This window comes from Scatophagus argus, chromosome 1 (assembly GCF_020382885.2).
Source record: "Scatophagus argus isolate fScaArg1 chromosome 1, fScaArg1.pri, whole genome shotgun sequence".
Lineage (NCBI taxonomy): Eukaryota > Metazoa > Chordata > Actinopteri > Scatophagidae > Scatophagus > Scatophagus argus.
Window position 1 is genome coordinate 5512121 of NC_058493.1, and position 13009 is coordinate 5525129.

General features: G+C 40.8%; 1 protein-coding gene across 2 annotated transcripts in view; it reads left to right on the plus strand.

Annotated features, from left to right (window-relative positions):
- itfg1 (integrin alpha FG-GAP repeat containing 1) overlaps window positions 1–13009 on the plus strand; it is a 120678-nt gene that overhangs the window by 36715 nt on the left and 70954 nt on the right. For both annotated transcript variants that reach the window (XM_046400171.1, XM_046400085.1), the window contains exon 9: window positions 8496–8590. In XM_046400171.1, the coding sequence (XP_046256127.1) occupies window positions 8496–8590 (95 nt within the window). The remainder of the gene's footprint in view (window positions 1–8495; window positions 8591–13009) is intronic.

Consider the following 13009-nt stretch of genomic DNA (forward strand, 5'->3'; position numbering starts at 1 on the left):
CACTCCTTTTCTGTCTCCTTCTATTCTTAATCTAAACAGCTTCTGATGTCTGCTTTGAAATCTTTGTCTGGGAGAGACCTTGCTGATGCAGTATAACTACCTTGTGTCTTATTGCTGTGCTCAGTCTTGCCATGATGTATGACCTGCAACATGAAACTGTCTTCCACAGCCTCACCTCGGTAGCAGAGTTTGGCTGTTCCTCACCCAGTTTTAAGCCTCCTACACAGCTGTTTCTGTTTCAGTTAATGTCTGCGTTTCAACCTACGTGTGAAATTGATGATCATTAGCGCCTCCTGCTTGGTATATTGATCATACATGTGACTGTAATCTTAGAAAATCTCTGACTTTGTGCAAGTGTACCTGTAAGAATTGATGTTGGTTTGAAGGCAAAGGTTAGTAACACCAAATATTGATCTGATTTAGATGTTTTTCATTTGAACGCTCACTTTGCATTTTGTAAATTGATAAACATAAACAATTATTATTTATGTTTTTCACAGAATTCTTAGTTTGCAGCGTTTTTTGACACCTGCCTAAACCTTTTGCACAGGACTGTATGTTACAGTGAGTCCCACAAAAACCTTGTTTTTTGAAAAGTCCACATCATTCACTGTTCACTTCTTTGAAGAGATTATTACTGTTTTTACAATATATAAAACAATATCCAACATTATTTATGAGAATTTTAATATGGTGGTATAGGCAATTACAGCTGAGTCCGGATTATATCAGAGACAGTGTATCAAATAAGGTCTGAACCACATTTATCACTCTAACTATATCTTTATTTGTCTTTTTCTGTGTCTCCACCAGCCTTGTTAGGCAGAGGCACAGAGATATCCTCTGTGCTTTGGTGTGTTTGTTTTAAAATCAATGAGGCTGAATGGGAGACTCACTGTGAGTCAGATGAGACTGGCTCTGACAAGAAATGCTCACAACACTGAAGGAAAACCTGCACTCTTTGGTAAAAAGGCTTTAAATATTTTAATGCCACAAGTCCAAAACGGATGCATTTCAGCCTGAAGCAAGCACTGTTCTTTTTTTTATATTGTGCTACAGTTGTAACGCAGAGACACCCACTGAGCTCGAGTGAACACAGAGGTGATGCAGTGGTCTCTTCTCCTCGGTCCAAATTGAGTCTAAATTTTAATAATAAGTCAGTATTGTTAATTATGCCATATATTACAATATTGTCACAGTCAAAACAAATTTCTTAGTTGTGCTAGTGATTTTAGGAAGATAGATGGAAATGCATTTATGTCTGTGTAACATATAACTATGACACTTAGTGCAGCTTGTGAGCTGCTGAAAATCGTTTTTTCCGGTTCAATTCCAATTAATCAGTCAATTCCGTTCTTATGGTTACATTGAAACGTTGGGAAAACTTGCTTGCAATGTGACCGATTCACAAAGTGAAGTCCAGAACGGAGTTCAGATGTTCAAGATTGAGTTGCCGCTGCCCCACACCTCAAATAGTAAATAGAAAATAGTAAAGAATGTCTTATGCCAGTACAACATCACAGCTTGAAAATGCTTGGTCCTGTTTAGTCAAAACCCCTCTGACAGACCCAAAAAAGTGACAATTCTCTTTGTCACTGTTTATCGGGTTGCATGAAATGTGTCCATCCTTTTTTCCACTGTTTCTATCTACATTTATGCTCACTTGTGTGTGTCTGCTCACTTCCTCCTGCATCATCCTTTAATTTTTCTATTGTTATTACTGAGTGGTTGTCTGTGTGCGGACATTCGATAAGCCCAACTGACTGCCTCTCTCCAGGCTTATTCAAGAGCAGCATCTCAGCTTTAACGAAAACGCTTAAATGTGTGACCACATGGAGGCCAAATGAAAGACAGGGGAGCGAGGGAGGCAAATGAAAGGATGAAATGAATGAGTCTGAATGAGATAAAAAAAAAAAAAAAGGATGAACTTAAGAAGGTACGCTGGGGTGGATGGTCCAGAGAGGTAGGAGGGAGAGAGTAGGAATGAACGGGAATAAATCAGAATTCTGATTCTGATTCTGAAGGAATGAAGGGAAAGAGGAGGACAGTATGGGAGAGCAGCATTGCATCCCTGTGTGATCTGGAGTGGGAATTATTTCTGTCACACATCACACTGTCAATTGTCACGTTATCCTTTTACCTACCTTTTTGTATCTGCCTCCTGCTACATTCTCCTCTACATCTTTGAGTCGGTGTCCACCTTCCTCGACGTTTTTATATATCTATATCTGTCTTGACTCTGTCATTGGAAAAAGCAACAACAGTAATTATGATAAAAGAAACTAACACGCTGACCTCTGGAGTGTGCAGTAGAAGTCATCCTTTGTGTGTCATATCTTTGCAGGCTGTTGAAAACAGTGCTCGTAGGCTGCAGCTTTGCTTGCTCTCTCTCAGCAAAATGTACGGTTTAACTTTATCCAGGAGCTCATCTGAGGAGTGGAGCAGCTTCAGATTTACAATGCTGTCTCTCCATATAGTTCTTATATGTATTTAGGACAGTTTTAAGGAGCTTTCTAACACTCCAGTCATAAAACTTGACTTCTTCATGGAGTTATATTTAATAATGCCTGCCTTCTTCTTCAGCTTAATTGTGATCTAACCTGATCTGAGTTATGTACTTGGAGAATATCTTCCTTCTAGGTCTGTGTGTTACTGTGATCAGGTAGTCTGACATTGCCTGCTCTAAAATAAGCTATTTGAAATGGAGCCTGAGTTTTTTTTGGTTTTGTTTTTTTTTTTTTTTTTTTGGCTTTCTTGTTTACTCACAATTCAATCATTCGTTTAAACCATTGACACGGTTCAGACAAGATGGATCACACACTTCACCACTCCCCGCTGTACAAATTTGAAGTCAACACGAGCGCTGCCATATTGCACTGATGACGTCATGCTGAGCCTGTGCGTGGACAGTGGCAATCAGCGCAGGATCGAGTTCCCACCCGTATACCCCTCTGACCCAGACACGATCAGGGCTCAGCTGTTAATCATGATGTTTCACCTCCTTTTTAAAGCAGGAAATGACACATTAAAACTAAACTCATCAGAAAAATGAACACTTGAACGTATATCAACGTAAGAACTACTTAAAATGACAGAAACCATGTTTGGGGAAACATCTGGGGAGCTCTCATGTAGCCCATCTTTATATGCAGTCAGTGGTTTGATCATGGGAAGTTAAATATTCCAACTGATCCTGACAAAATCAAAATTTACAGTCTATAAGCGGAACAGATCATTTAAAGTATTTTACTTTGACCAGCGGAGGGCACTCTTGATATATTACCTGTCAGTAAACTTAAATATAAAAATTAATATTAATAAGCACATTATGCTCTATGCATTGTGTTTGAAATAATTCAAACAAATATAGTGTTACTTCTGGTTCTTTTGAAACTGCTAGTCATGACCAGGAGCAAGAAAGATTACCCTCCTGGATAGACTCTTAACATGGATCTTTTCCTAATGCTTTGTAGTAGAGTCTTGTGGTTGGATATTTTGAAATTGTAATGAAATTTAGGCTCTGGTGGCGAGTACTGCCATCTTACACCGATATCATATGGTAGTCATTGAAGATCCCAGTCCCTTGGAATGCCAATAAGTCAGTAACTGTGATTTCTGACGGTTATAAAAGGCAACGCATGCTTTCATAGCACTAGTACTTTCAAGTCAACTACAAATGCAACACAATCTAATCATAATCTAATCCAGCGTACAGAGATTCAAGATTTAATATCGAGCACCACTTACAGTCGAGTGAGTCGAGACATTTTGTAAAATGTAACTGAATTGAGCTCTCACAGAGAATCTGATCTCCCCACAGAGCTCACATGCCTGACGCGATCAATGCTTTAAAAACCAAACAGGAACTAATTTGGAGCCAAGTGTTGTTTTTGTTTTAACAATTTGCTGAAGTCATCTGTCAGAGTAGCATCCACAGGCAGCGAACAGCTAAACTTCAGATGCATGTGTGCTTATGGATGCATGCGAGAATCTGTGCCCAATCCCATGTTTGTGTGCGAGCACTTCTTTTTTTTTTTCCTCTAGACTCCTAATAGATGCACAGCATATGCCAGACAAAACAGGCCCATCTGCCTTATCACTGAGGTAATTGCATTTTTCAAAGTGACAGCGGCCGATGCATAATTCATCATTAGGTAAAGCACAACGAAGTCCCACAGCCAAGTATGTCAGCGAGCTTCACTGCAGGTAGGACGGAGGGAGGCTGCTCTGCGACCAGGGGCTTACCAAGATATGGAGATTTTGCAGACAGCGAGATAGGAATGTGTTTGGAAGTGATATTTAAAATAGGAATGGCTGTCATCATGCTGCGCGTGTGTGTCTGTGTGTGAGTGCATGTGTGCGGGTAAGTCAGCATGTTAACAGGACAGCCTATTTCTCTCTGCTCTCCCCTCAGGCGTCTCTTCTCCACTCATCTTATTATACTGTGTTACATTCAACCTCTCCTGCTCTCTCTCTTTTCTGTCTGCCTCGTTCTCTCTTCAACCACTGCATACCCTTCACACTTTTTTGTCTTCATTTCCCGTTGTATTTTTTTCTCTCTCCCTCGCTCTCTCTCACCAGCTGTCTTGTCGTGTTTTCAACCAGCGCTTTCTCACTCGCTTTGCTTTTTCGGTCCTGCATTCTCCATCACTTTCTCTCTCAGTCTCAGAGTCCTGTAAAATGGGTGTACCTGTAAAACAGAAGTACTGGAGTGCTGCTCGGCAAGTTGAGTCAGGTGTGTACGCAGCATCGCTTAACGCTTATCGCTGCAGACTTCCCTCCAGACCATATTAATGAAGTAAAACTGCGGCAATGGAAAAAATAAAATCTCTTAATCAGTCACCACTTTGTGATATCCTTCACATTCAGAAACATTCCAGCCCATATGCAAATGATTCAGTCTCCTGGGTTTATAATTTCCAAGTTCAGATATTAATTTGCACATTTTAATATGCAATTTGATGCAAATTGCAAAGTGCATCTGACACAAAAGTGTCCTTCATTGAAGGTAAAAAGCTGTTTCTGCCTCTCTCTTATTCCAATATCTTTTGCACAGTAATTATGCATAAATGGGACTCTCAATTATGACCCACCCACAGTGATCTGCACACTAATTATCACTTTATTATTGAATTAATTTTCTGAAATCTTACTGTGTTGCATATTACAGTGTTGTGTATTGAAGGGAACATCCACAACTTCCAGTTAGTGTTTGTGCCCAACATTACAATATACAATGGTTCTTCAAACCCTGGGATGAACCTCCCCGGGGAGGGCAAAGATACACCATGAGGTGAAAGCGACAGCTGCAAGTCCTTAGTGTCCAGGTCTGCGATTTGTGTGTCTGTTTCTTCATTCTGGAAATGCTTTCTCAGTGGCACTCAGACTGTCAGAATGGCCCTCAAGACACAGGAGACATGTACAATTTTATTTAAACCTTGAAAGAGCATGATTGGCGCAGTGTAAGTGGGTTCTTTGAGAAGAGGGGTTAGAGAGATAATTTAAAAATCTGTATGTGCTCCATTCAGGCTCAGATTTTCAGGTGAATCCATGTGAAAGAGGGGAAGAACTAGTTTTGAAATTGTTTATGGTCTCTGGAGACATAAATAAGAATATTATGTCTTGTGAAAGACTCGCGAAGTTGAAAGTGATGTTTTATGTGTTAATGAAAGCGTTTATTAATTTTTAAAATTTATTTCAAACCTGGGTTTTTATAGCTCACTGGTCCTCCCAAAGGACATTCACACTGATTGCTCACTCTCTGTTGCACCTTTAGCTCGCACAGCTGCGGGGAGCACACATATGAACAGAAACACACACCAGCTTCCACAGATCATACGCTTTATAATGAGACACAGGCTGCTGGCAGCATCCCACAGTGTGCGTATTATCATTTGCATCATTATTGGTGCCGTGTTGTACTCTATGAATGCGAATGTGTCACAGTGCAGATCTGCACAGTCTCTATGTACTCTCTCATAGCCTCTCTCATGTTGTTGCCTTTGCTTCTGTTTTCCTTCCGTTCCTCGGCCCCGTCCTTCCCATGCCTCCCCTCTCCCCGTTTCGACCCACACCTGCAGTTTCCTCCCTCTGTGAGTCTCTCAGCCAATCTCCATCACACCATGTGTTGCCGGGGGGGTGGGGGGGGTGATGGCAAATAAAGAGGAGGAGAGACAGGCAGAGAATCAGAGGCATTAAAACTGAGAGGGGAGTAATAGAAGGAGGAAGAGAGAGAAGTGACAGAGAAGTGAGGAGGGTGAGATAGGAGACGGGTGAAGGAGAGCATAACGGGAATAAAAGAGAGGCAGATGAATGAATAGATGAAAGAAGGTATTCATGGAGGAAAGGACAGGTGGGACGAAGGGTGTGTGTTGCAAAACTGACAGCATCGAACACAGAATGGCCAATGGCAGCCTCTGTATCACTGAATCAGCACTGACTTGTTTCTTTAATTCTCTCCTTCCTGTGCCTTGCTGTCTATATATTTCTGTCTCTATGTACACTGCAAAACATGTTCAAAAGGTACATTTGATGCACTCATATTCAGTATGTTCAAACACTAGAGCAACTAATTGGTAAGCCCAACCAATGGATTTTTTTTCCCCTTCTCTTACAGCATGTTCTGCACTAGATATGTCAGCCTCTGTTTCTCCACACACAGTAGCTTTTATACTGCAGTGTTTACAAGCCATGATGAGCAAATAGGAGTTTAGGTGTAAAATTGTTGTTTATTTGATAAGTCAATAGACATAAAATGAATCAATGACAATCGTGATAATCATTTAATCATTTATTTAGTAATCACTAAACATTAAGTGTATGGGTATTTGCTGACTTCTATTTCATGCTATTGAAGAAGTAGTGTAAGCAGTTTGAAATGGAATGAAATTTGAAATGGCAATTTAAAAAAAAAAAATTCATTATGCTAACGAATGTGAGCTTTCAAATCATTTCATTACAGTTTATGCCGCCTGTAAATTATGTGAAACACTGCCTTCAATATGGAGAAAATCCAGATATTCAGAATATTAACTTTGGAAACAATTGCCTTATGACCATTTTTTCATTTGATTCTAAATATGTAATACATTAAGGGTCCATTATCTCCTTATCTGTCTCAGTGTTTTTTCCTCCCCCTTTCCGTTTGTCGCTCAGTTGCTCCTGACAGCCACATTCACTTTCTCCTCCTCTGCTGCTTTGTACTGTCATTCATCATCAGTGTCATTCAGTTTTCCCCTTCCACATGGCGCAACATCTGTTTGGGAGCGTTGCACTTGCTGTGCTGAAAAGAATTCAGACAAACGGTGTGATGAGAAGCCTGGAAGCAGTTTCACCTCTTTATGTCTGGTGTCAATTTACATGCCAACCCCTGAACACAGAATGTGTGCCTGGTGTCAGTATGAAGTAGCCAATTCTCAAAAGCTGTGCTGTGGTTTCATTGTTCCTTGTTTCTTTATGTATTGTTTTGTTTTTTTTTTTTATTTGTTTTTTTTTCTTTGACACATCTAAATATCTGCAGAGGAAAAGGTCTATAATTCAAACCAAAGGTTAACTTAATAAAAATTTAAATGAAATGATATTCAGTGCTCTGATAAATTAAATATTTCATATAACGATCAGTACTATAAGTAACAATGATTTTTGGTATGAATTGATCTTCCAATTTCGTATTTGGTCTGAAGAATTTCAGCAAGAATAAGAAACCCAGGCAACATGTTTTCATTTCATTTCCATTATTCAATCAGTTCAGTTCTCTGAACAGTCATGATTATCAGTGTGAAAGTGGCAGTTGACTGTGTTTTTATGTCATTCGGTTCCAGAGGGACTTTCAGCTCACCACACAGTCTTAGTAACACGCTGCCATGTGAAGAGGCTTTTCATTTATGTCTGGTATGTGCTGTCACACCGTTTTCAAGCTCATACTGTAATGGATGTGTGCGCTGCTCTGCAGCTCAAACCGGTGCAATTTGGACCACTTAATAATGATTGTATCGTTGCGTCAAGTGTGTGTGTGTGTGTGTGTGTGTGTGTGTGTGTGTGCATTTTTGTTATCAGAAGGTGAACCTGATGCACTGAAGTGTCTGTGCTTTGAAGGGCTGTTGTTTTGATTTGGGAGGCGCTGCCCCCTTTTGTGCATTTGATGAAGCCTGCATGGCATTACGATAATAATAATTAATAATGATGAAAATCAGAAAAGAAAATAATACTTCAAGTCAACCAATTTTATTACAAGGCATCAAAGAGATGAGCCCTGCTTGGATGTGTGTTTGCTCGTAGGAAATGAGCAGGTGTTCCTGTGATCTGGCTCACATAATTTTCTTTGTTGCTAGAATCTGTGCTGTGCTCAAAGTCGACTCCAGAACAAATACATGGCATTCTGATGGAGCGAAAGCATTAAAATAGCACAATTTTAGAAAACAAGGAATCACGCCTCCCGCTGGTTCAGTACGACATTGTTGCTTCTCGATCTAATTCTCTGTGTCTCTTTCCGGCAGATGGTGACGGCTACCAGGACCACCTCCTCCCCGTGTGTGTGGATGAGGCCTGTAAACAGAGTGCCATCTACCTGGCCAAGTCAGGCTCAAAAGAGGTACATAAAACACACGCAATTAATCACACAGTCCTGTTTGGCATCATTCTAATGGTTTACTTCCTCGGTAAACCACTTTATTTTTTTGTATTCATCACTCACCTCGCTTTACATTTCTGCTCTACCATTCTTTATAACACAACTCGGTTCTCTGTACTTTCCTTCTGCTTAAACCACCATTGTCTCTTCTGATTTGTTCCACACTGCTCTGTTTCCTTTTCTTTGCTCGTTATTGTTATGTATCAATTAGTATAGTATATAACAGTGGAGGAACTTATATAGTTTTTTTTTTATATATATAAATTCGTCATTTTCTTGTCACTTTGTCTTTCATTCATTAAAATACACAACTTTCAATGTGTAGTTTAGAAGTTCTTACACAGAGGAATTTGATGAAATAATACTTAGTCATAGCATATTTGATTTAGGAAGACCTAGAATATAAGATCTTCACAGAGAGTGAAGATTTTATGTACAGCATATCTATTTCTACTGCAACTGTGCTTATGTAGAAGACTGCTGGAAAGGATACTAAAATGTGAAAGTAAGATGAACACCTGTGACTCTGTACTGTAGAGCTGCAACAATCAGCTGATTAATCTGTCAAAATCAATCAGTCTGGTCAAAACATCTTCATAACTATACAAAAAAGTAGCTCACTCACTCACTGTTAGCAGCTGATATTTGCAGTCCTAGTCATTTTTAAGATAGAAAATTATTGCTGCCGGGACTGAAAGGAGAGGGAACTGAAGCTGTTGTGTTCCTTGTCACAACTGGAGCCTTTTCCATTACCTGTTCATCTGTGTACAGTTGTGCCAAGTCACGCCCAAGACACATTATCTCCTGAGTAGGGCCCAAGCTCACCTGGCCCACCTCCAGGGGCACTGTGATGATGTAATGTTGGCAGTGGCAAGACCTTTAAAGAAATGAAATGTGTTTTACAATGAACTAGCAGAGCTTTGTTAGCAGGGAAACATACACAGTAAGATTTTAGATGAGGAACTGCATTGTGTCATCAGTAGAGAAACACCTTCAAGCAGGTAGCCCCATTTTGATGGAAATGCAGGGCTGATGGGACCAGTCAAACCAAGTCAAGCCAAGCCTGCACGTGTATGGAAAAGCCTCTGCATTGGACCCTGCCCTCCACCCTGACCTCTTCTCCAAGATTGATTTGCAGCCTCTTAACAAACATAACGATACTCCTTCCCTCACTGTTTGAGAGAGGAATTTAATCGTTCTCATGACCAGAAGAGGTCATTTGTAAGCAGATTGTTTGTGTTGTGACAACAGTCTCAGCCTTGCCCACTGCAGTCTTTATGACTTCTCTTTGAGGGGCTACATTGCAGTTCCAGAGCTCCTGTTTCTCCATACAAAGGCTGTCTGTTTCAGGAAGGCATTAAACATGTGGGACGCTGCAGGAGGGGGCTTGATCCATCGGGTGTCACTTTGTTTGCAGAGCAATGCAAAATAGATGTAATGAACATGCACACGCATATTCGGTCTCATTATCATACACGTTCAGAAGTGAATATGTGTGTGGACATGTTTACACACAATTGCTCTTAGACTCAAATGAACACACACTCCACCAACACCACCACAGCCACCTACGTATCATCTTGAATGAGTCTTTTCAGTTGCATCCTACCATTTGGCAGGAGGCTTCACTCCTTTTTCTTCCTTCCTGTGCCACCAGAGAACTAGATTCCACTTCTTTTTTTTTTTTCCCAGTCTAAAATAGAAATATTACAGGCTTATCTGCATGTCCGCCCCCGATCACACGTGCACACAAAACACACACACACACACACATAGACACACAGATCCACATTCCCTGTGGACATGCCTCTGTTTGTTTGCCTGTCAGGAACAAAAAAAAAAACCTAAGATTGAAGAGAGAAGTGAAACGAGGAGTGTTGAAGGGAGGGGAGGTGAAGCAGAGAGATCTGCACTGATGGATGAAGTGAACACAAGTCGCAATGTGTTTGAGAGACAGTCATCACTGTCAGATGGAGAGACAGGCGGAGTGAGGAGATAACCAGACTCTCTCGAAGCTTCGATGCTTTCATGGAACGGCAATAACAATATACAATCATAATGATCACCTTTCTCCACACCCATGCAGTTTGTATGTTTATCTACATCACAGTATCGATCTCGTCAAACACTGCCTAAGCCATAATTGTGCTTGATCTTACGCCATGTGGCGTGCATAGATGGGTGTGTGGCTCCATTACAGTGCAGCAGCTAGTCAGCAGATGTCTCCCCTAGAAGAATCTCCCCACAGAGAAAATGGAGGAAGTGAAGAAGAAAACAGAAGTGGGGGAAAGGATGAAAACAATGTGGAATAGAAAGCAAGCTCGTAGTTGTTCCTTCATTGCCAGTTTGAGAGGAACATCCCATCAGTGGGAGTGAGGGTGGGAGAAGCAGAAAAGAAGAATGGAGAGTGAATAAGACCAGTGATAATGTATACAGGCAAAGACAGGATGAGATGCCTTTGGGTGTGCATGGGAGTCCCACTGAGTAGAAACGAGCGTGTGTCATATAGTTTGTCTCCAAACAGCAATTCAGTGGTTCCTTCCTGCGGTCTCATCCTCAGCTCTACAGCAGGCCTACAGCGGCTCCAGGCCTTTAGTTCACCATATCGGAAGAAACCACAGGAGGCCACCAACAATGTCTCTTCTTCATCCTCCATCCCCACAGACACACACTGATCTGGCTTATTGTTCCTTTTTCATAACCCAATTGGACATTACTGCAGAGGATAATTGTGTGTCTGTGGGTGTTACACCTGTCAAGGAACAAGGAAGCAGTCTATTTTCATTAGCCGGACAGAAAGACCTCCTGGGCCTCAGAGAACACTTTAGCACTTAACGCAGCCAGGCATGCGTATATCTAAGACCACGGCTCATTTCCAGTTGAGCACATTAAAATTTGTATGGTAGAGCTGTGCAGTGCTGATAAATAACACCTCAGTCTTTTTCTGCTTTGATGAAACAGCTTTGCAAGTGGACTCTTCTAATCAGAACAAGTCATTAGATTTACACATTAAGAAATATTCTATTATGATTTTTTTTTGGATTTTCTTAGACTCAAATCATTTTCTGTATTAAAATGCAAGCATGCAAAATCATCAGGTTCATTATAAATAGTAGCATTACACTGCAGAATACAAAAAATACTCTTCAGAAGAAGAAAAATGAGTTATTAGTCCCCCTTAATTTTTCACTTGTTGGGCCTGCCTTGGTTTCCCCCGTCAAGTACTTCTGCTGTTATGTCAACAGCAAAGTGCACAATCGTTTATACTGTCATTAACTCTCACTCACACAGCATCACATGATGTGGGATATTTAATTGATGGAGGTCATGATTTTACAACACTTTTGAACATCACACTCCATTGTAACACTTTATGGTACGGTAGTCATCAGAGAAACAACAATCAGTCGATTTGTCGGTCGAAAGAAAATTTTTCACCAACTATTAGTTGTTAAAAAAAAAAAAAAGCCAAACATTTGCAAATGGAAGGATTCCCTTTGTCATCCGTGCCAGTAAATAAAGAGTTTATAATATAGTTTTTTATGTTCCTTGGTGTGTCAACAAGGAACATGCTGTTATATTCTCTGTAACTTCTTCCCCTACATGGTGTCATTTACTGTATAGTGTTATTGTGAATGGAAACAGGAGTACTTCAGTCTGTTTGTTTTGTAGTGAAAGAGTTGCAATGGGACGTCGGAGCTGAGTGGAAGCTGACACAGCATTCTCTCAAACTGTGAGTGAGAGACCCCAAACAGCAACTGTTTGGCCACAGGCCATATCCTCTGGCTCCGTGGCAAACAGAAATCGCTAAGAAGTGATTTGCTTTGGGGATGTTGCTGCTATTCTTCCATACTTGCTAATATAGACTGTATTTTATGGCTCGAGCCAAGAAATCCCACAGAGAAACTGTGCATTTACTAATGCTCTCAGTATCACTGCAAGGCCCCATACAGTACATTGTAGTATTAATTTAACTGATTTGTTTTGGTATTTTTTTATATCATTTACAGGCAACAAACTTTCCTCCCTTCAAAACATTAAAAAGTATTAAACTGGTAGTACTTTATTTTGAGTTAACCGATTAATTGTGTGCACATTTCTTCATATTTAGAATTCTCCAGGTATTTGTTCTCTTGTTCAAACCCTCCATTTACACACAACCACACACGCTGAGCACACATACCACCCACGTGAAGCCCAAGCCAGCTGCTTACTGTTGCTGCCCAGACAGTGTGAGGGCAGTCAGTATGAGTCAGACAGCCTCCTCCCAGTCGTCCCAGTCAGCTGGTTGGTCACTGGTCAAAGAGGTGACACTGGCAGCAGGTAGCAGCGTCTCCACCCTGCTCAGCTGACACAAAGACATATGGTCTCACTCCATCT